Raw genomic sequence first — 23,334 nt, 5'->3', positions numbered from 1 at the left:
AAGACATATTTTTTGTCCTAAAAAAGTCAAAATGCGTTGTTGAAATTGACTTACCTGCTTGAATCCTGGTTCCATGACTCATTGCCAATGATATACATCAATGTCTTCCATATTGTGTTTTGATCGATGAAGGTCATTAGTACCTTTGATCTTATGCTTTCCCATTCATAGTTTTTAGGTTAGTATTCTCTTATAACTTCTATCTATAACTTCTATAACTTAAGATTTTACCCTTATTGATGATTACTTTCTTTTAAAATAATAACTACACAATATATCTATAACTTTATCCATTTTTATCTTCTTGCTCTTAGAAATTTTCTCTACCTCATTTGTACAATTTTTTTTCCATTCTCCCTCTCTACATTTTTCTCATCCCAATCAATTCTCAACTTTCGCTTTATTCCAAACTCATCCCCACTATATCCGGGTATGAATCATATTTGCAAGCAAATTGTATTATATTTTAAGTCATCTTCTTTAATATTGGATATAGTGACACATGGTGTAGAAGAATAATACTCTGACCCCGATAAAGACACCATTAAGAAGGATGACTGTGGTTATGACGATTAGTACACCCTTGATAATCATGACTTACATGAGGATGAAGAAACGACTTAAGACTCACAAGTCCATCAAACAAAAGGTATGTTCTGTTTTTTTTTTTACATCATCTACAATTAGATATGCTAAAAATTAGAATAAAAGGAGTGTAATTTTATTTTTTTTTCTCAATGATGACATCGCATCAATGCTATTAGTTACACAAAAATGATATTTAACATGTCTACAAGTTATTCGATCTAAAAGTAATAGTAAAAATTACTTTTAAAAGTTTTAAAGTTTACAAAGACATAAATAAATTTAACTATATTTGGAGGACATCCTTTGCATTGAATTCATTTCAAGTTTAGTCAATAGTAAATTTAAATATATTTTTCTTTCATTTTATGTTTAATCAATTTTTTAAATGTCTATATTTAAAATATGTTTGTTTCTTATTTTGATTTTTATTTTCTAAGTTATAGATTTAATATTTTAAAATTTTATTTGAAAACTTATTATTTTAATATATTTAAAATTTTAAATATATTTATAAATATCTAATATAATTTCAGTAGATATTATAAATTAAAAAATGTTACAATTCAACCATGAAACATAAAATTTAATTTATGTTACCCAAATAATATAATCACTATGTTTGATTGAACTTAAATGTGTATCTTAAATTTATTCTTTTTTTTTCTCAATAAAATTGGGTTTACTAAATTAAATATGTTTATCAATTTTAATCATTTTTTTCATGAAATTATGTTAGTTTTTAAAAGTTATGTTTTTAATATCAAATTTTTTTTTTAGTGTTCAACTCTTTTGTATTAACTAAAATTTGAAAAATGGTAAAAAAAAATAAGTGTTATCTAAAAAATTAGAAAGGTAATATAATAATATGGTTGTGAAAATATTTTATATGTGTCAATTTAATAGATATAAAAATATCATTTTAACATTTCTTCATTTAAATCAATTCTAAAACTCATATTTTTCTCAATATTAAGACACTTGAAAATGCAAAATTAATTAATACCTGTTATATTGACAACTTTCATGCAAAATAAAATATCTCTATTGTTTAGGTTATAGTTATTTCTTTCATAAAACAATAAATTACATGAAATTTTAAATATCTCATATTGATACATGACATTGTATTATTTATTTTTGTAATTTTTTAAAGTCAAAGAAATTATGGATGATGTATTGTATAAAGAATTGAAATTCATTATTGAAAGATATGACATTATTCAATTTAATTATTTATTAATTCTGATATATGTTTTAGTTATGTTAATATTAACTAAATGTAATAGCAGAATGACATTTATTTTTATTATAAATTGCAAGAAATCTAAAAAGAAGTGTAATTTTCATTTAGTCTTCTTATTAAATTTTTTTTATGGTAATAAAACATTATATTATGTAAAATTATTTATATAATTATATATCAATAAATAAATTTATTTTATATATTAATTGTTTTAAATTTTTAAGATAATACCACACGTATTATAATAGGAAAATAGGAAAATACTTCATCGTCCCAAAAGATGAAGATGAAATATCGTCCCAATAATTATAAAATTAATTTAAATAATAAAATATTAGATTAAACAATTATTTTATTATAAACTTATTATAAAATAATAATATTTTAATAATTCTGACTTTTTTATAATATTTTAATAATTCAGACAGTGATTCGGAACATTTTTCGGCTTCTGTAGCATCGCTCTTCAAATAATGTCTCTGCTTCAACTCACGGATCAGATATGTTCCCTCACCAACACCGCCAACTTCCTCCTCAACCGCACTTCCTCCTCTACCATCCGCAAAACGCAGCTTCTTGGCGTCGTTTTCGAGGACCTGATTTGCGTTTCCAATTCCAACTCCGTTTTGTTCCCTTACTTTCTCATCCTCTGCGCCTCGAGAAAATGTACATCGTTCTCCACAAGATCAAAACGCTAATTGAAGATTGCTCCAATGGAAGAAGCAAGTTCAATCTGCTCGTGCAAATCGAAACAGTCGCCGACACCTTCCACGGGCTCACCGGAGAACTTTCCACGCTCCTCGATGTTTTCCCTCTCCAAGAACTCCACCTAAACGATGACGTTCAGGAACTCGTTATCCTCTTGCGGAAACAGTGCTCTGAATCCATACCGTTTGTCGGAGCCGAACAGATTTCTTGTGTAAGTTGTTGCTTTCTGTATAAATACGAAGATCTATGTTGCCAGTGTTGTAAGATTTGACTTTCTTTTCTTTTATTGTATTTTCATTTTATGATCAGGTTGGTGTTGATAACATGTGCATAATTGGAGATGTTGTGAAACGGCAACCGTTATTATGTATTTTGGACGGAGAATTTTATAAATTCAAGAAATTTTAAATTCTTGATATTTAAATTATTTTGATTTTAATTTTTATTATTATTAAAATATTTTGTTTAGATAAGTTAATTTAAATTTTTAAATTTTAAATTATTGAGTTGAATATGATAATTTGATTTTATCATGTTAAAATTAATTTTAAAAATATATTTATATATTAAGATTTTTAAATTAAATTTTATAAAAATAAATATTAACTAATTTTTAAATATTTAATAATTTTAAAAATTAATATTAGATAATATTTAATAATTTTAAAAATATTTTTAAATATTCAATAATTAAAAATATGAAGAGATAAGAGATAAGATAAAATTTATAAGTGAAATAAGAAAAAAAAATGAGGAATTTCAAATTTTCACTTTTTTGGAATAATTTAAAATTATACTATTTTAAGAAATTTCACAAATGCTTGAATTTTAAATTCCTTATAAATTCTCCATCCAAACAAGGTATTTCACCTCAAAAAATTTGAAAATTTTCAAATAAATAAATTACTCCATTTAAATTCTCTATCCAAATACACTATTAGGTTTACCAATTGAAGAAAAAATATGCAATGCAATGGGTGAAGTTGGACCTTCAATAACACTGGCCAGCTTATCAGAAATTCTAGCATTTGTTGTAGGATCATTTGTTTCTATGCCAGCATGCCGTGTATTTAATGCTTATCAGAAATTTAATGAGTTTGAACAGCAGATGGAGATGGTTGGGAGGATTAGGCACGACAATGTAGCTGCACTACGAGCATATTACTATTCAAAGGAGGAGAAACTTATGGTGTATGATTACTACGAACAGGACAGTGTCTCTTCAATGTTGCATGGTATGTTATATTGATAACCTTTTCTCCCTTATATTATTTTCAGATCATTTAATTCATTATCACATACCTATACAACTATACAATTAAAATTGATTTTCTGTAATGGTCAAGTATAAGTAGTCTTTTAAGAATACTAAGGCACAGTAGTGGTACTTCCTTTCATTTCTTTTGTCTTCCTTAAATGCATAGTAATATGGGTCTATTTAGACAAAACATCTCCAAAAATATTTTTAAGAGAAAAAAAATGAGAAAAAAATGAAATGAACTTCTTCATAAGGTAAAATTAGTTTATATATATGTGTGTATTATAATTTGTAAAAACTCTCTTTTATTTATTTTTCCAAAATTTTATTTGTAACGGTGTATAATTTAGTTTATGTTTATGAAGAAGCTCATTTTCATTTTTTTTATTTGTCTCTCCTAAAAGAAACAGACACTATGTCATTAAATCAAAATTTGTCACTGATTGTAATAACACCAAAAATTGTGACTACCTAAGTCTTGGAAGGGGTTCCATGCAGATATTGGTTTAGGTGAAAAAATGATTAAAGAAGTTACAAAATGAATGTTTTTTTCCCCAAATTCATGGAAACGTAATTTCCTTCCCTTCTTAATTAGCAAGAACAGGATTTTGGCTTAAATATTCATTTCTTGCAACAAGTCATGAGACTTAAATACGTAACAAAGTTAATTTGTTAACTTTTGGCATTAAATACACGGCATGCTTATCAGAAAGTGATTTTACAATTTCTTAACTCAAAGTGGATTTTCTTTTCTATAGCTTTGGCGGTTCTACTGGACTTCCTTCTACAGATTACTGCCTTTGTAGCTTTGGTTACATTAGACTTTAATGCTTCAACATGAAAGGACTCTCATGTAATGAAACATCAAACATGTTAAGGATATAATTCACTCTTAGTTAAATAAATAGGGGAGAATGAGGATGGAATGGGCATTCAGTGAGTTGGAACATTTGCAAGTAAAAGAGAAATCCTCTGTGAAAGGGAAACTGTTGGAGAACTACTTTTCCTTGTTGTGTTTAGTTTGAATAAATTGGTAAAGTTGTAGCTGAATTGGTGATGTTTCTATGTTTATTTATTTCACGATGACTAAATTCATAATCATGTGTTCATGTAGGTTAGGGTAAAAAATCTTAAACTTGTTGGTAGTGATGGCTGGAACCTAATGCGAGAAGGTGAAGCAGAGAAGCAGGTCTTGCATTTTGATTCCTAACTGGTTACTTTTATTTCTCTGTTCATGGTTTGCAGCTTTGATTCATCCATTATTTTATCTATGCATACATCCTAACTTACAATCTTAAAATTGTGTAGAAACAATATGCTGCTTTGGTGTGGATTTCTCGACCTCTAAAGGATGAAGATTTTCAATGTGTTTCTTCTCTCAAGGATTTGGTGAGCTTTTATGTTGTGTATTTCTTGTTATCAAACTTGTATTTTGTAAAAGAAGTTTAACATACAAAAGCATCACTTGTGTTGTTTTTGATCTTTTTTGCAAGTCTGCATAATTCGATTTAGGCTGAGTAGTGCTCAAAATTGTGTGTCTACTTTTGTAATGCATGCTGATTTTAATTCTGTCATTAAAGCCTGTGATTTATCCATGTCTGTTATGACATAGCCCAAAAGAAATAGTAAGAACAGTGAGAGAAAAGAGAAAACAATTCATCTCTGCCAAGGAAATGGATCCCTTCAACCAAGAAATCAGTCATTACAAATGAGTATCAAAATCTGACCCTATACAGTATCTGAGTTTCCCTATATTTATATTTATCCCTAGGTGCAAAACAAATTCCCTTCAATTACTAATTGTCTAACTCCCTTCCTTTTCCTTCTAGTGTACACACACAGTAAATATATGCATGCCATGAATCCATTTCTGTGTAGTGCTTATATAATTATATTGATATGCTATTGCATCATGTTTTGATGTAAATACTGCTACAATTGATTAAAAATAGGTCCTATTGTTCTTACTAGTCAATTTGGTTAATGTTGTGATTGTTGTCCAATCAATCACATACATGAGTATCAAATTTATTTTCATCTAAAAGCCTGATGGAAATAATAGATCCCAAGTTTCAACTTCAAGATAAGATTGAGGAAATGAAGCATGATAATTGATTTCATATTCTTGACTTCTTTGAAATTTTTTTATAGCTTGAGCAAGGTTCTTTAATGGGAATCAACACCTACCACATAGAACCACCTAAATGTATGTGAAGCTTTGGTGGGTTAAGTAGAGTTTTTTAAGCAAGTAACCATCAAATACAGTTCTTAGCTTTTGGAAATCAAGTACAGTGTAGATGGAATCGATAACATTAAATATAAATGCTAGACTTATAGTTAGATGTTGTCTTGATTTTTTTTATAATGTTAAAAGTTATTACTTTAATGTATCTTTATGTAATTATATTTGGACAAGAAGCATACAAAACACATAAATATTATTATAATTATAAGTAGAATTTACTAAAATAAGTGATCCTACACTACAAAAAAGGTATTGATTAGTGACAAAATATCAAAATATTTTGTGATTCGGTTTAAGTTCCCTTTAATACGTTTTTAGTCCCTACATTTTAACATAAAGCCACATCACTTTTGGTAAGTGTAGCAACTAAAAATCTATTAATTTTTTTATAAGAACTAATAACAAATTTTTGAGATATTTGGAAGAACCAAAAGCATTTTATCGCCTTAATTTTTTTTTTTCTGGTAATCATATACAGTTTGCTAGTGTGCAGTGCTATGCAATTCTATTGCCATATTCAGCATTCGAGCTTAATTGAATTTACTTTAGCTTGGTCATCACTCTGCTTGTTTCAATTAGCTTGGTCATCACTATGCTTGTTTCAATTTGAAATAGTTTCTGAAACCAAAACCCAAAAAGTGAACGCAAAAAACCCATGTTATATGCTTCCTAGTTTTGCAATCTCTTATGACTGAACTTTTCTATTCTCAAAAAAATAATATTTAACTATAAGTAAATAAAAAAATTATGTTGTGTAGTTTGACAGAAAATGTGAGAAAACTAAAAAAATGGTTTGCGGCATATATTTTGTAAAGGATAGACGTTAGAAAATTCAATTACTTTGTGGCGGTTTAAATCACTACAAAATGCATTTTAATGTATACAGTTTCTGATGACTTTAAACCGCCACAAAGTTCATCTAAGTTTTTCTTGATTTAACATTTTTGGCAGTTTTAAACCATCACAAAATTGCATTTTTTTTATCTGCCTCACATTTTTTGATATACAATTATGATGAAACGGCAAACCACAAATACTCAGTATCTTTCCCTTTAATCTCTTTCAATTGCAGAATCTTAGCACAATTGTTCATTCTTTATTCTTTATGTTTGTGTGTATGTTAAAATTACCTTTCCAAGTTAGTTATTTTGTGTTGGCAAAACTCATTATTGGTTTTATTGCTCAGCAAAATTGATCACAAGTTAAGGAAGAACACAAAGTTCAGAACCTTTTGCCATAGTGTGTACAAGGTGATGATCCATGAGAGGATCAGTATAGTTACACTAGGACCCCTGTAGAAGAGGGCATTGGGTTCTTAAATCATCAAATACTTAACAAATGTTGCTTCCATTTGCTAGCTTAGAGGAGCTTTGCTACTAAATAAAAACTTGGTTTAATCAATTTCTTTTACCTCTATAATATCATAAACTTTACTTTTAGTTAAAAATGTTCAATTTAGTCTTTATGCATTGTTCTTTTTTAATCTTTGTCTTCTATTTGTATAGGGTATAAAATTTATGAAACTATAAAAAGAAGGTACACTAAAATAAATTATTTTTAATTATAAAAACTAAAAACTAAAGTTCATGTAACTATATCAGATAAAAGGATAACTAAAGCTAAAAATTTCTACTAAAATTGGTAAACATAACTGATTTTGGTCTTATTCTTTAATATCAGAACAAATTACACTCACATTCCATGTAATTTATTTAAATTGCACACAATACCCTACCTCTTTAATCCATGCAGTTTATTTAAATTGCACACAATACCCTGCCTCTTTAATCCTTATGGCAATTCTCCTAAATTATTTGAAAGACATTAAGCTGTTATACCTCTCTTTCCTAAGAAACACATTACACCTAGTTTCTCGTATAGTGCACTATGCTAGTATGATCTATTTATATTATTATTTGAAAATAAAAGATATTTTAGAATTTAGAATGCAGTATGCAATATTTTTCTTGCTTATAACACAATGGCATAAAAGTATGTTTAAAAATAACATTATTTTATCTTATAGGAAATAAGTTGAAGCTTCGATGCATTTTGGGTTTTAAATATACCATCCAAGCTCTGACACAGCATAGGGAAGACCAAGAACACGAGCTCCAACCATGGCAGTAACATTGTGGAAAGCTGAGTACCACCATTTGGAAGCCACTCTTCAATTTTCCTATCCCTCTCTGATTTTTCCTATTTTATCAACAAACAACAAATTAAATGAGCCTCAACTTCAAGCTACACAATGGCATAAAATCACTTAAACAAGGGGCTATATGCTAAAAAGGAAATACAAGAAAGTGTGTAACCAATTCACAATAGAAAATCTTATGAGGCGCTACTAAGATGATTTAATCAAACATAACACATGTATACAATGTTTGCTTACCTTATAAATGCATTCTTCTCTAAGGAATGATTTTGCACTATCTCCACTTTGCCGCCCTGAAAGAGAAGTGAATGACATATAATCCAAGTCTCTAAGGAATGCAACTGCAGCTTCTCCTCCAAGTCCAGACTTTAATGCATAACAACGCAGTAACTGGGAACTCATGAAGCTTGCTGAAGCAGACACTGACACCGCCTTCAGTGTTGTTCATATGGTTACTTCATCCGGCACAAGACCTTCATCAATCATCAAAGCAAAAAATTCAACCACATCACCAACCGCATCACAATGAGACAAAGGTCATCAATGAGTTGAAACACTCCAAAGTTCTCTTGGGAACGCATTCAAATACAGCAACAGAACTCTCAATGTCCCTGCACTTTCCATTGAATGAAGAGTTTGTTTCTTTAATGCAAGTGTGAAATAATTTTCTCCATATAAAAACTGGAATGAAATATAGATAGAGAGAAATGCTAAAAAAAAAAGGGAAAGAAAAAATATATGCAAGAGGAATGAGACATAAGAAATGAGAAAAAATTAAGTTAGTAGCTGGAACTAGAGCTATTTAATCAATATCAAAACTATATTCATCAAACATATAATTATATATTACCTTAATGCCAGCTTCAATGCATACTCTCACAGCATCCTTGACTCCAGGGCGACAAGGATCCTGAACATTTAGATTAATGTAGTTAGAGGAAGGAATACACTATAGACGATTGATTTGAAAGCATAAGGACAAAGTAAACTCCAAAGCATTAAGTTGATATATCAATACCATTACCAGCTTCTAAATGTTTTTATAAGAATACTTTCAACATCAAAAATTGCAATATTCATTACATGTGATACTGAAGTACATTTAGATCATCAGGGTTGTCATACTTATGCATCCTACCAAAAATTGGATGGGAGGAGTTGACCAGTAAATCATGAATTCATAATACAGATTACAGAAAAAGAAAATAGATACACCTAAAGAATATTTTGCAACAATATGCAAAATACCTTTAAAATCACAACATGCTTATAAACCATTATACAAAATAGGAATTCTGTACTTGGTATAATAATTGGTTATGTGGCTCATTGTCTAATATCTTGGCGAAAAAGAAAGTAGAGTGTACTGTGTTTTTTATTGAGTGAGGATATTTCCCTCAGCTCTCCCGAGTCCCCTCCAACCATTGCTAAAAAAGAAGACCCACAAAGCAAGAGATACAACAGTTTTAGTCTTGCAGAAAGGTCTGGCATCATGGTTATAATCATAGATTTCAATAATGCCTACCATCATCTTTATGTCAGCAAGCCACTGTCAGTTAGAATATATCTAATTTTAGGGTACATTTGGCCTTAACTTTCTTTAGGCTTAAAAGTTGCTTTAAAAATAAAAAGTATAAGTTATTTAGTAGTTTTAGCTTAAAAGCTCCATTCCATTGTCTTACAACAATTGACCTGCATTATTTATTCAGGATGGGAGGGAGAGAGAGGTTAGGGTATGCAACTTTTATTAAAAGCTACATCAATTAGGCTATTTTTTAAAGCTACTTTTCCCCATTTTCTTTACAAAAATTAAACACCTTAATTTTTCAAGAGATTTTCTCCAAATGTCCTTGACTCAGCTTTTTCCTTTTAAGGGTAAGAAAGGATAAAAAAATAAAAATTGGACCAAACACTACTTTAATTGTAGATTTCATTAGCAGCCAAGGTCACAACAGGCAAGCAGCCACAACAATTTGGATTTCTCATCTCCATCAGTCTTCAGTTGTCATCTTCAGGGTTTGGTACGGTCCTTTAAAATGTTTGGCAGCTCATTCATCTGCATTTTATGGCTACGGTGGGTTCAGTAGGATTGTAAGATCATGACAATTATACGACAAAACAAAATATCTGAATATGATCCAAGCATAAATGAGTATGCTGGAATCAAGATCACTCCACCATTCCAATCTCACAGTAGCATTTAAATTTTGACAACCATGATAACCAGACATTTTACTACTAAACAGAATGAAACCAAAGCTCAAATCTCAAAAAGAGAAATTCAATTTCGAGTGGTGCAAAAATACTTTCTAAGTTCCAACTGCAGGTCAATAAGTGATACAAAACCCTTCATGATTCAAGGATATATAAAGTTTTGCAGCAATTTCGGCAAACAAAACATTGGACATCTCAAGCAAAATATATATTTTTTAAAGGAAAAATAGGAATCTACTCTGGTGACATACGTACACACAAAATAAATAAATAAATTAACACATACACATGGTATAAAGAATAAGAACCTTATGTTCAGAATATTGTTACCAACCTTCAACTCTGCTATCTCTTGTTCTCGTTTTGCAAATGTGACAATGAATGCAGCTTCCTTTTTCTTTGCTTTTTCAAGCTGATAACCAGTAGAAAAGTGAAATGGCTCAGTGAAATATGATCAACGTATATTGGATCATTTGAAGCATAAAAATTAAAAACTAGATTCTGAACCTGCTCTCTTAAAGACTCTTCAGGTGATTTCAGATCTTGAAGATAATTAATCACCAATTTTGGTGCTAGAAAGTATAAAGAAGAAATAATTGCTTAGCTATATATTTAAAACACAGAAAACAACTATTAACAAAACCATATCATGAATAAAAAACACAACTGTTACTTGCAAAATAATAAGCATAAACTAACCTGGAGTGGTCCCAGCAGACATAAAAGGTTCATTTTGAAATGAAAAATGCCACTTCTTAATCTCAGATTTTGCAACCTCAAGTTCATTATGGAATTATACAATGAACTGGTAAACATTTTTAGGAAACAAAGAAGGTACAAGTGAACTTATATACTGAACTTTGGGCCACTCTGTTAGGATACTCAACTCCAACAGCTTAGGCTCAGCTATCTGAATGTTTTCGAACTAACAAATGGAATTAAAAATAGTGCGTAAATTTTTTTGTAATCTCTGAAAAATTTGTTCCACCTAAAACGTTTGAACAAAAAAATTATTATGAAATATTATATAAAGCAAAAATAAGAAATCAAAATGAATATGAATCAAAAACTCACCTTAAATGGAAGTAATCGAAGAACAACATAGAGAAGAGAAAGCTTAAAAAACTCTTGCGAAATGCTTCCGTCGCAAATTGGCTCACGAACGACTGTGTTGTGCGTGAAATGAAACTGAAGGTTTGACGGAAAAAGAAGTTTGAGAGTGAACTATTCACATCACCACCGTCATTCATAATATAATAGACCATATTATTTGGTTTCAATTACATTCAACCAACTCAACATTACAATATATAAAAGCTCTCCACACGATATACCAAGTATTTTCCTTTTAAAAAAAGCAGTGCACCGTGTTTTAATAGAATATTGAAATTTTGCTACTTGATTTAAACAGTTTACGTACAGTTGGTTTTCATTCACAATTATTGAAGAAACAATGTATAGAATAAAACTTCACGACCGAAACTTCATAAGACACTTACGGGAGAAATAAAATCCATTTATATGCCAATCAAGCCGCATAATCCAACTTAATAATTCCGATTCTAAAATCTTTATAATATAGGTTCAACAATTCGAAATTAATTCTTTATCTTGTGTGATACTAGTAGCGAAAAGACTTTCACGAATCAACATTCTTATTTGCAGCTAAAAGAGAGAAAGAAATCCCTGTATTTTATAATTAGGATTTATGCATAACTGAAAAAGAAAATATCATTCATAAACACTATAATAAATAAACTTTTACTAATATTTAATATTATTTATAGTGATAATAAAAATGGTTATCTAATATTTTATAAATAGATTTGTAAGATGAAAGTTGTCTTATACTCAATAAATATTTGAAACTCATAATTTTTACATAACAAAGGAATATTGTGTATCTTTCTCCAAAGTGGGAATCCCCTTTGACCTTAAAGCACATTAATCTTCTTGATAGAAGATGAAAACTAAGATTTCACTCCCTTTGACTCTTCTTCTACACTCTTTATTTTTTGTGATTGCTAGGATTTAAGAGAATATTTTTCATTAAAGAGGGGGAATTTGTTTCACATTAGTGGATATTTATAATTGTTAGGTGAAAAGACAATGTTAGACTCCCTTATTCTTAAGTTTTGTTGATAACAAACATAAAAACAAATCATTCACTAAGACGCAAATCATTAATAAGAAGAATCATGTATATAATGATATGTTCATTAAGATGATTCTGTTAGAGGATAAGACAAACCCTTAGTCATTAAAAGAGATATGCATTAAATCTTTTATTATTTACAATCTCTAAACCATATATTAACTATGTTTGAGCAATTCCTTAACAAATCAATTTTTAAAATGTTTCCTTGGTACCAACGTTGTAGAAAAAAGAAAGAAATACATTTTTTGCATTAGAAAAGGATAAACAAATCTCTACAAACACAAAAAGTTGCAATCAAAATTTGTTTCATTACTGCATCATCCTAACACATGCATGGTCTACCTACTTGGTGTCAAAAGGTGATAAAAAACTTCCTTAATCAAATAACAAGTGACAATTTAATGAAAACATTTAGTGGAAACATTTATTACACCAACAAACACTTCTCTTCTTAGGGAGCAAATCATGAAGACAAAAGAAGCAAGTCATAAGAGAGAAGCCCAATAACTTGCAACTATCATCTTCACTAAAACCATATAAAAGGAAACTTAAAGTTAAAAAAAAAAAAAAGAGGTCGATAATTGCAAAAATTACATTTTTTCTATCTGTGAAAAGACTTTGTACTTAATTTATTGTATCATGTCTTGATAGGAAGACAAAACAACGTTGTAAATCTTAGTAAATCTAAGTTATTGGGTTTGAGCAGGAGAGACTTGACTATAAAAAAATACTTATTATTGAAGCTTGGACAAACTTTGTGCGAAAAAGAATACTATAGTAGATTGCTTGAAGAGACAATTCAAAGAATACTTAGGGTTGAGTCAGAAGTGACTTGGGAAAGAATATTTGTATCTTTGATGAGATAGTGGAATTTGATCTAGTTGGATGAAAAACTAGACGTAGTCTTTATGGTTGGGATGAACTAGTATAAATCTCTAAGTTCATTCTTTACTTAATTTGTCTGCTCTTTTATATCTATATCACGGTTACTACTTCACTACACTACAATAAGTGGGACTTTTTAGCAACACTATTTAACTCCCCTTTTCTCCATAGTTTATTGTTGGATCGAGTGCTAACCACTAGGCCAAAAACTATATTTGATAGTCAAGGCGTTACTCTTTCTACTTAATACTAGCAACCCAAATGCCATATGTCTCAACTGTGACTTGACCCACCTAAGCCTCTACCATGGGACAATTGATGTCACCCGACAAACAATCTCTCCCTCAACAATTGCTCCTATTGAGAATCAAATAGACAACCTTAGCTTTGATACCAATTGTTGGATCGAGTGCTTACCATTAGGTTAAAAGTTATAGTTGATAGTTAAGACGCAACTCTTTCTACTTAACCATAGCATTCTAAGCACATGTGTCTCGATTATGACTTAACCCACCTAAACCTCCACTATGGGACAATTGATGTCACCCAACAAACAATAACCCCTTAAAATTCTATTCCCACCAAATAACAATTTATTTTCAGAAACTACTTCATTAAGTCCATTTACAATTTAGTCACTAATTATTTAATTATTAGTCCTTTTATACATCACATACCTCTCGCATGAGACATAATTATCTTGCACAACTAAAATCCTTTCGCTATAATGCATTGCTTTCTAATCTCTACAATTAAATAAATGTAATGTGACGTGCGACACTCTCTACTCCATATACTAACATAAACATATAAAATAAGAGGATGGGAAAGAGTTTGAAAATAAAATTTACTGTAAAAGAAATGTTCACAAATTCCTTTAGATAGAGGTATCACATATAAAACATATCAATCACAAAGTAGTAACGTAAATCCTACTATGAATGGAATCAATAAGCCATGAAATCCTTGTTAAAAATTATTATGTGGCTCATATAAAAATTTATGTTTAGTTAATTATCCTATTAATATAATTAATTAATTGATAATAAAGAGTTGTTATAGAATAATAATTAAGTATTAAGAGTCATAATAAGTATGTTTATTAGTTTTTAATGGAGGAACTAATGGAGGATTATTATAATAATAAGGTACATGGCCCCTGATCTTGCCTATAAAAAGACCTATGGTGTTCTATTGTCTAACGAGCTTAAGGAAAGACTAAGATTAGAAGAGTTCTCTATTTTTTTAAATATCTAAAATACTTGGTTGCATATTTAGTAGTTTGGTAGCAGTGATTACAAGAGGTATGTTTTTGCTATTATAAGTTATATATCTTAAGGTTTTAATTTTCTTACATTTGGTATCAGAGCCTACTTAGTGAAAATAACAAATTACAATGGAAATAAAAATTCAACTACTCAAATTAAATAGTATGAATGAAATCTTAATTAGTCCTGACTAATTCCCCTGTGTCATGTATCCTATCAGAGCAAAACCTAACATTTGAGGTCTAAGCCTCATCACTAACATCATCAGCACCATGATGATGATCACCTATAATAGCCACAAGAAAACAACACAAAAGAAAAGGGAGTGAGAAAGATCTTACTCTGGCTCGCGATAAAGGAATGTAAACCAGTTAGCCAAATACAAACAATACATACAATAAGAAATAACATACATAGTTACACATTATCAACATATCTAATTCATTCATATCATAATCAACAATAACATGTAAGATTATGATGCATATGTAATGGGCATAGATGACATGTTGTCATGCACGTGTCCAGTAAAATATCACTCTTGTGCATTGCCACTAGCAACATACTAGAGTAGTCAAGGAGTATATGTCAGGTCACACCGTTTACGCACTCTCACTAGAAGGACATACTACCAAGGCTTGGTCAGGATAACTACCACGAAAGATACATCCCATGCTCACGAGGATAGGATTGGGACTTCCAAAACAAGTTATCCCTAAGGTTGGTTCCCAAGTTTTTACACAAGGGACCTTCCCTTCTAGTGTATTCCATATCGTACCCTTTAAAAATATTTTATGCATATGATGCATGTCAAATAGACTCTATGCATTATGTTCGTATGGTTCCATGATCTCACATTAACATTCTCCTCATATCACATTACCCTTCATTCATATTCATATGTTAATAAATTGATATCAATTCATATCACATTAACATTATAATATAGGATCACAACATAAGTTATTCATATTCATATGTTAATAAATTGATATCAATTCATATCACATTAACATTATAATATAGGATCACAACATAAAACTTAATAAAAGCATAATAGGAGATTCGCAAGCAAGACAGTGCCCAATGACACACACCTGACACCTTACACCTAGCATGAGTCCTCTAGAGGATCACATTGGTCTTTATTTAAATTGTTCTTGACGTGACCGAGACTACGCCCAACAAGAACACCATCGAGAGCCCTCTGGAGTGTCCACACCCAACAAGAGTCAGCTCGTGCTCAATGAAAGCATCATAGGGAACCTGTAACAGCCCAGCAACCCGCATGTGGATATTGTCCGCTTTGGCCGCAGCCCTCACGGTTTGGATTGTGAAGTCCCACATCGGTTAAGAAGGAGAACGAAGCATGCCATATATATGGGTGTGGATACCTTCCTTGTGTGGACGCGTTTTGGGGTGGCATGCGTGCCATTGCCAGAAGCAAAACCATGAGGGTTGCGGCCAAAGCGAACAATATCCACATGCGGGTTGCTGGGCTGTTACATTTGGTATCAAAGCCTGGACCCGGGCCGGTGTGCCAGCGAGGGCGCTGGACTCCCTTGAGGGGGGTGGATTGTGAAGTCCCACATCGGTTAGGAAGGAGAACGAAGCATGCCATATATATGGGTGTGGATACCTTCCTTGTGTGGACGCGTTTTGGGGTGGCATGCGTGCCATTGCCAGAAGCAAAACCGTGAGGGCTGCGGCCAAAGCGGACAATATCCACATGCGGGTTGCTGGGCTGTTACAGAACCCCTAGAGCTTTCAGGCTCTAAGAGATTCATCTCACACTTGATGTGAGAGACCTTGAGAGAAAACTTTGCTCTCGACCTCAATGACGCCTGATGTGCCCCAAGTGGCACCTAACGACGTATCAAAAGCAACACGCAATAGAAACACAAATTTTGTGAGTAACATTTCAAATTACCCAAACATACAACTCAATCGATAAAAGCATCCTATAGAAAGAAATAAACATTCCATATTATTCAATTTACACTTACAACCAATATCTTTACTCAAAATAGCATCAAGTCCCCTTAAGGTTTCCCATGAGAACTCAAAAAGACCTCAAATCATACAATTATCATCCAGAACATAAAGTTAATCACACATTCAAATAATCCATGTCATTAATTAGGAGTAACAAGAACCGGGAGAAAAATATAAGCATTAAGGGTGACTCCTCATACATAGGCATGCATACAACATACACAAGATTGGGACTAATCCCTCTACCTGACATACAAACTCACACTCAAAGCAAGGTTTCTCTCTCCCTCTTATCTGGATAAGCTCTAGACGATGGGTGCATGACTCTAGAATGATTTTCTTCTTACTCTTGTTCTCTGAGTTCTGAAGTGAATACATGAAAATAGAGGTGTAAAAGGGTTTAATCAAAAAACTCCTCTTTTAATAAAACTAACCTCCCTTTAACCCTTTCGTTAAAACATACTAACCATAGTTACAAATCCTTTCCCTTTAATAAAATATTATACTATTCATTAATAAAATATCATATAATATATTCTAAAATATTTTACATAATTAAAACAAATATTTAACAACCCTTGTTAATAAAATAAAATATCAAAATTATTAATAAAATAATTATATTATCTTTTATGAAAAATGGGGTGTTACAATATTCAACTTATTTTTGTTTGGTTATTAATTTCAATTTCAATTAATGAGTATAATATGTTTCTTTTTATTGAGTCCTCGTTATCCGGTAAATGTTATATCAAATATAATTTGATATGCACTAATGACCAACAATTTGTTGTTTTTATTTTAAATGAATGGATATGTGTATTGTTTATATAAAGATATGACAAGTCACTACACTTAGTACAACACAATTACTATGTAGCAAAAAGCATAAAGAATCAACTTACCTAGAGCTATCATGCAACAGTCCAAGCAACCATGTAAACAAATATATGTATAGGGTGTAGAAAACATAAAATAATCTCTGGCAATTTTGACTTGAAAACTTAAACTCTGTTAAGTCAAAAGATAATCTTAGATCCCTCAAATTTTGATGATAACAAACGAATGATTTTCCTCTAAAAAAATGAATTATCTAAAAAGATATTTTATATCAAATAAAATGCGAAAAATATATATCATTTATAAGATGAAAAAAATTAGATGAAGCATACAGTCTGTTTCATTATACATTAAAGGCTAAATGCCTAATTTGGTCCCTCATAATAATTAAAAATTTCAATTTGGTCCCACTTTATTTTTTAGTTTCAATTTAGTTTCCAATAATTTAAAAACACATTATTGTGGGACTTCCGTCCAAATTCCACAAACAATGTTAAATATGGATGACGTGGATGCCACGTAGATGCATAGGTGGCAAGGTCCCATACGTATATTGTTATCCTCCTCCTCCTTCTTTAATGCATCTGGAATGACCCGTTCTAAAATTAGAATGGCTCGTTCTGCTTGCACTCGTTATGTGTTAATTTTGCATCTGGAAGCATTGACTGATGTTTAAATTTAAGTGTTACATTTCAACAAAATGTTCAACAAAATGCAGCAATGTGGTTCAAAGATTGAAAACAAAAATTCATAACATAACATAAATTCAACGACTGAAATATGGTTCAGAGACTGAAAACAAAAATTCATAATATAACATATACTAAGAAAGTTCAAAGAAATTACTGAGGAGGGAAATCATCTGGATAACGCTGAAGGTGCAAATTATACATGTTGTCCACCATATAATTATATTGTTGTTGGCGTTCATCCATCTCTTGTAATCGACGATCCATACACTGAATGGTTGGCAAGATATCAGCATTATCTACCTGTACATGTGGTTGTGTGGTGAAATGTTGGTCTTGTGTGTCCTTTTCCTCTACTTCAGGTTGTACCTCCTCAAGAACAAGTTGTTGTTGTTGGGGTACATCAGTCAATGACTCCAAGGGGAAACACCATGTCATTTCATCCTTGACTATATAGTGCCGATTCGGTAGTTTCATCCTTGACTGTATATTGCTGCATTTTGTTGAACATTTTGTTGAAATGTAACACTTAAATTTAAACATCAGTCGATGCTTCTTTAATGGTCCTATACGTATGTTTAATGCATCTGGAACAGCTCGTTCTGAAACCAGAACGACCCGTTTTGCTTACACTCATTGTGTGTTAATTTTACATCTGGAATAGGCCGTTCCGGATGCAAAATTAACACATGACAAGTGCAAGCAGAACGGGTCTTTCTGGTTTCAGAACGGGCCATTCCAGATACATTAAAGTGGGACCTTATCACCTATGCATCTACGTGGCATCCATGTCGTTCACATTTAACATAATTTGTGGAATTTGGACGGAAGTCCCACATTGATGTATTTTTAAATTATTGGGGACTAAATGAAACCAAAAAATAAAGTGGGACCAAATTGAAATTTTTAATTATTATGAGGGACCAAATTAGGCATTTAACCTACATTAAACGTATATTCTAAGTGAGACTAACATTAAAGTTTATTAAATATATTATTCCTTAACAGATCAAACTAAAAAGAAATGTTGAAACTCTCAAAATTTGTTAAAAAAGGAAAAGTCAATTTATTTGTTAGAAGTAAAAGGAAAAATCTTGGATATCATAAAAAAAGGCTTTGTAAAGAACTGCTTTACGTTGACTTCAGCTACTCTACACTAACATTACTTCTACCATGCTCATTTTAGAAGGAAATGATGATAAGTAGCTTGTTAGATCAGTTAAGAGATACATGCCTTATTGAAAGGTATTTAATGCTCACATAAAATGCAATGATGGTAATTTCTCTAGGATCTGGAAAAAAGACAGAAGAAGCAACTCATGAAGCAAATTGTGAGTTCAACTCAAAAATGCCACAACAGTGATCTTCTCTAAACCTATTATAAAAGGATCAATTTTTCAAGAAAGACAAGAGAACAAACTATGAAGAAACATAGAGACGTGATACACATTGATAAAATTGTATAGAGAAGCATACTGAAATACACAGAGCAGAAAACTATAAAGAAACACTTATTGTAAATTATATATATATATATATATATATATATATATATATATATATATATATATATATATATATATATATATCTTTATAGATTACTTGTGTTTTTATTGTCGATTACACCATATTTAGAAGAGACGGAGCAATCTTGTGTCATCCATTACCTTTGTTGTAAGGGGTTGAGCCTGGAGACTTGTTTGAAAGAATACTTAGTTTTGAACTTGGAGAGACTTGTTTGAAAGAATACTTAGTGTTTGAGCCTCGAGAGGCTTGGTTGAAAGAATACTTGGTGTTAAGCTTTGAGAGACTTGTTGTTCAAAGAATACTTGGATAGTTGCTTGAAGAGGCAAGTCAAAGACTACTTAGGATTGACCCTGAAGTGACTTGGAAAAAGAATACTTTTAACGTTGTTCAAAGTTAGTGGAACTCAATCTGGTTGGATTGAAAATTGGACACAGTCCCAATGATTGAGACGAATTAGTATAAAAATCTCTAGTGTTTCATCTCACTCTTTTCCAACGCTTCATTTGATAAGTTATTTTCTTTTCACTACACAAATGTGAGTTTTTTATGCATACTATTCAACCCCCATTATTCTAGTGTGTCTTTTCTCCACAAGTTCTCTTATGGGGTTACAACAAAATCCTATATTTCCATAATTTTATATGGGATTTCTTTCTTAAAACTTCATGTTAGATTTCTTAGGGAAGATAAATTCCTTAAATTATGATTGGTATATATATATATATATATATATATATATATATATATATATATATAGAGAGAGAGAGAGAGAGAGAGAGAGAGAGATAGAGAGAGGAATGATTCATTTATTTAAAGAATATGTCTATTCACTTAATAATTTACATTCTACATTAAATTTTAAAGATCCAACTGTTACATTAAAAATTCTTAATACATAGATCAAGTTTACAAATTTTTAAAAAAATTGAAAACTATTGGATACTCTATTTCCTTAATTAAAATTGGCAAATGATCATAAAAGTATTTTATACGTTGATTTAAATTAACGAAACAAAGTATCCAATAGTTTTTAATTTAAAAAAAAACTGCAGATTTGATCTATACATGAAAATCTTTAATTTAACAGTTGGATCATTAAAATTTGGGGCAAAACATGTTACTAAGTAGAGTAAATAGACTTATCCCTAAAATAAGTAGATCCTTATATATATATATATATATATATATATATATATATATATATATATATATATATATATATATCCACCAAACCAGTTACTATTCAAGATCTTCAAGCTAAGATCAACAATCTTAAAATGGAAATTAGGAATATTAAGGAACAACAGGTCCTTCATCAAAGTATTCTTTCCCAATTACAAGATGATTTCTGACCAAGAAGAACCTCCATCTGAACCTGATTTAGAAAATAATAAAATTGATTGGAGTGATTTCTTAGGTCTTAAATTCATTTATACCTTGTGTACTATATTTTTCTAATTATGTATGATTTTTTTCTTATTTTTATTGAGATTTTGTTGCCCAATTTTAATCATTAAATTTGTTTCAGTAATAAGTATATAAAAATTTGTTCTCATCATTGGATATACGGCAATGGAGTAGTGGAATAGGATGGATAAATAAGCCAAGTTACAAAAATGAAAATTCATTACAAGAATAACATTAATAACATTTTCTTAATCCTAGTTAGAATAATTTTTTAATTACAAATTAATAATGAATATCAAACTGCTAATTAAATTGTTGATAAAGTGTTGACATAATTGAATATTCACTTATTAAATGTATTTAATAATTTATAACTGTCAATTAAATGTAATTTATAATCATTTGTTATTGATTATCAATTATAATAATTAAATATAATCCATAACTATCAATTACTAATTATATGTAATTAAGCCTTAAAATTTTATTAAGTTAATTGATTTTTCTATTAAAATATTTAATACAAGTTTTAATTCTACTATTATACTCTTTTTTGTGTTTCGTATTTCTTTAAATTAAATTAAATCAATTTAAGTTAAAGGGTCATCAAGTTTATATAAAACTTTTAAACCTAGATCTATCGGCATACTTCAATTTCAATAAATAAAAAAAAAGTATTAAAAACATTTATTTATAATTGTATATTACTATTAAATTTATTTTCATATAATTTTTAAAAATAATTTTGATAAATTTAATATTTAATAAATTTATACTTTGAACTACTTAAACTTATATATATATATATATAATTCATCTAATATATTTTTTTTTATCATATTTGCATGTTAAATTTTATAATACATAAATTAGGTATTTTCAAATAATTAAAGTCATTTAATTTTTTTCTTTTGGATTTTAAATGTTAATTAATGTGATTATTTTATCTTAAATATAAAGGTGACTTCATTTCTTTGTTGCATGGACACGGTATGCGATTGTCGTGGCCCCAAGTTTAACACTCTTAAAGAGCGAACACATTGTGGATGCAGCTCGGACATGTCGTGGATGCACCTCGAACACATCTTGGACTTGGACACACCTCGAATACTTTGACAGATTGTGTCCACACAAATTAGACACGTCTCCATCATGGACACCTACAAAATTGACGTGTCATCATCTACAAAACTAAAACTAACCTGTCTTCATTGCAAACACCTACAAATGAACACTTCTTCATCTCGATGTACTTTTAGATATGTGGATTCAAGATTTTTTTATATAAAAAGAATAAATCTCAATAAAAACAAAAATAGAGAAGTGATGATTTGAGAGTTTTTTTAAAACAAAAGAATAATAAATCTCAATAAAAGTATAAATAAAAAAGGGAGAATTTGAATTTTAAAAAAAAAATCTCGATAAAAATAAAAACAATGAAGGGAGGATTCGAGATTTAAAAAGAAAAATTATGAACATGATGTCTCTTAATAAGTTTTTTGAGACCTAGTAAGTTATTGTTATATTAATGTGTAATATTTTTGTCATGTTATTTATATTAAAATAAACATCAAAAGAGAACCACCTCTGACATGACTCACCACCGAACAACACTACCTGACTCACTAATCTTGTCTTGCTCCCATATCAAGTATGATCATAGCAGTTCCAAACCACAAGGGAAAACACAGGGTAAGTTAAGGATACAAAATCATTGTCATACAACAACTTGCAACATAAACAACTTAAAATGAACATCATTTATTACATCATAGCAAGTCTCATCATACAACTCAAGGCACTCAAACAATGTGTATAACTAGGCAACTTTATCATGGATAGAATACAACATAAAGTCATTGGACAATATCACACTCACAACTTTCATCAGATGACAACTACATCTTTACACCTTCAATTTAACCATTTTCAGTATGCACAGATACACATCGTTAGACAACATGTACAATTATATCATCAATACATCATAAACAACATAAAACAACACAAACACACATTAGACTATCATCCACCTCAATACCTTCAATAGAACGACATAATCTACAAACACATAAATCAATTGATGCATCGTCATGCATATCAGTTATAGAGATCTGCTACTATTGAGGTGAGTAGTTTAAGTGACTTGAC

At 30.2% G+C, this 23,334-nt stretch overlaps 2 protein-coding genes across 7 annotated transcripts; one reads left to right on the top strand and one right to left on the bottom strand.

The window, feature by feature from the left end:
* The first annotated feature begins 2,264 nt into the window (after positions 1-2,264).
* LOC114915515 (U-box domain-containing protein 16) lies at positions 2,265-8,848 on the top strand. 5 transcript variants are annotated; one of them, XM_083074934.1, is made up of 4 exons: positions 2,265-2,750; positions 2,849-2,923; positions 5,441-5,568; positions 8,069-8,848. In XM_083074934.1, the coding sequence occupies exons 1-3, from the start codon at positions 2,334-2,336 to the stop codon at positions 5,507-5,509; spliced, it is 561 nt and encodes a 186-aa protein (XP_082931060.1). In that variant the 5' UTR covers positions 2,265-2,333; the 3' UTR covers positions 5,510-5,568; positions 8,069-8,848. The 5 variants fall into 5 exon arrangements, 4 of the variants coding, with proteins under 4 accessions (XP_082931060.1, XP_082931059.1, XP_082931063.1 ...); XM_083074937.1 differs by lacking the exons at positions 2,849-2,923; positions 5,441-5,568; positions 8,069-8,848 and adding exons at positions 3,645-3,774; positions 4,912-4,986; positions 5,106-5,187 and having other exon boundaries at positions 2,266-2,750; XR_014433889.1 differs by lacking the exons at positions 2,265-2,750; positions 2,849-2,923; positions 5,441-5,568 and adding exons at positions 3,136-3,774; positions 4,912-4,986; positions 5,106-5,186.
* Positions 8,674-12,617, bottom strand: LOC114915516 (FKBP12-interacting protein of 37 kDa). 2 transcript variants are annotated; one of them, XM_083074945.1, is made up of 6 exons: positions 11,489-12,617; positions 11,114-11,402; positions 10,922-10,986; positions 10,749-10,826; positions 9,051-9,110; positions 8,674-8,811 (listed from the first exon to the last, which is right to left on the bottom strand). In XM_083074945.1, exons 2-6 carry the CDS (start codon positions 11,133-11,135, stop codon positions 8,803-8,805), a joined length of 234 nt encoding a protein of 77 aa, XP_082931071.1. In that variant the 5' UTR covers positions 11,136-11,402; positions 11,489-12,617; the 3' UTR covers positions 8,674-8,802. The 2 variants fall into 2 exon arrangements, with proteins under 2 accessions (XP_082931071.1, XP_082931069.1); XM_083074943.1 differs by lacking the exon at positions 10,922-10,986.
* Between the last annotated feature and the right edge of the window lie 10,717 nt (positions 12,618-23,334).

Source organism: Cajanus cajan, chromosome 1 (genome assembly GCF_000230855.2).
Source record: "Cajanus cajan strain Asha chromosome 1, NIPB_CcT2T_4, whole genome shotgun sequence".
NCBI classification, from domain to species: domain Eukaryota; kingdom Viridiplantae; phylum Streptophyta; class Magnoliopsida; order Fabales; family Fabaceae; genus Cajanus; species Cajanus cajan.
This window is presented reverse-complemented; position numbering and strand designations above follow the sequence as displayed.

Excerpts from the sequence above, each read along its gene's own strand:
- LOC114915516 (XM_083074943.1), bottom strand. The coding sequence starts at position 11,230 with ATGTTTACCAGTTCATTGTATAATTCCATAATGAACTTGAGGTTGCAA. Across the intron at positions 10,827-11,113 it reads GTCTGCTGGGACCACTCCAG|CTTGAAAAAGCAAAGAAAAA; the intron begins GTTAGTTTATGC and ends ACTGGTTATCAG. Across the intron at positions 9,111-10,748 it reads AAGAGATAGCAGAGTTGAAG|GATCCTTGTCGCCCTGGAGT; the intron begins GTTGGTAACAAT and ends CTAAATGTTCAG.
- LOC114915515 (XM_083074934.1), top strand. The coding sequence starts at position 2,334 with ATGTTCCCTCACCAACACCGCCAACTTCCTCCTCAACCGCACTTCCTC. Across the intron at positions 2,751-2,848 it reads GAGCCGAACAGATTTCTTGT|GTTGGTGTTGATAACATGTG; the intron begins GTAAGTTGTTGC and ends TTTTATGATCAG. Across the intron at positions 2,924-5,440 it reads TATGTATTTTGGACGGAGAA|AAGAGAAAACAATTCATCTC; the intron begins TTTTATAAATTC and ends ACAGTGAGAGAA.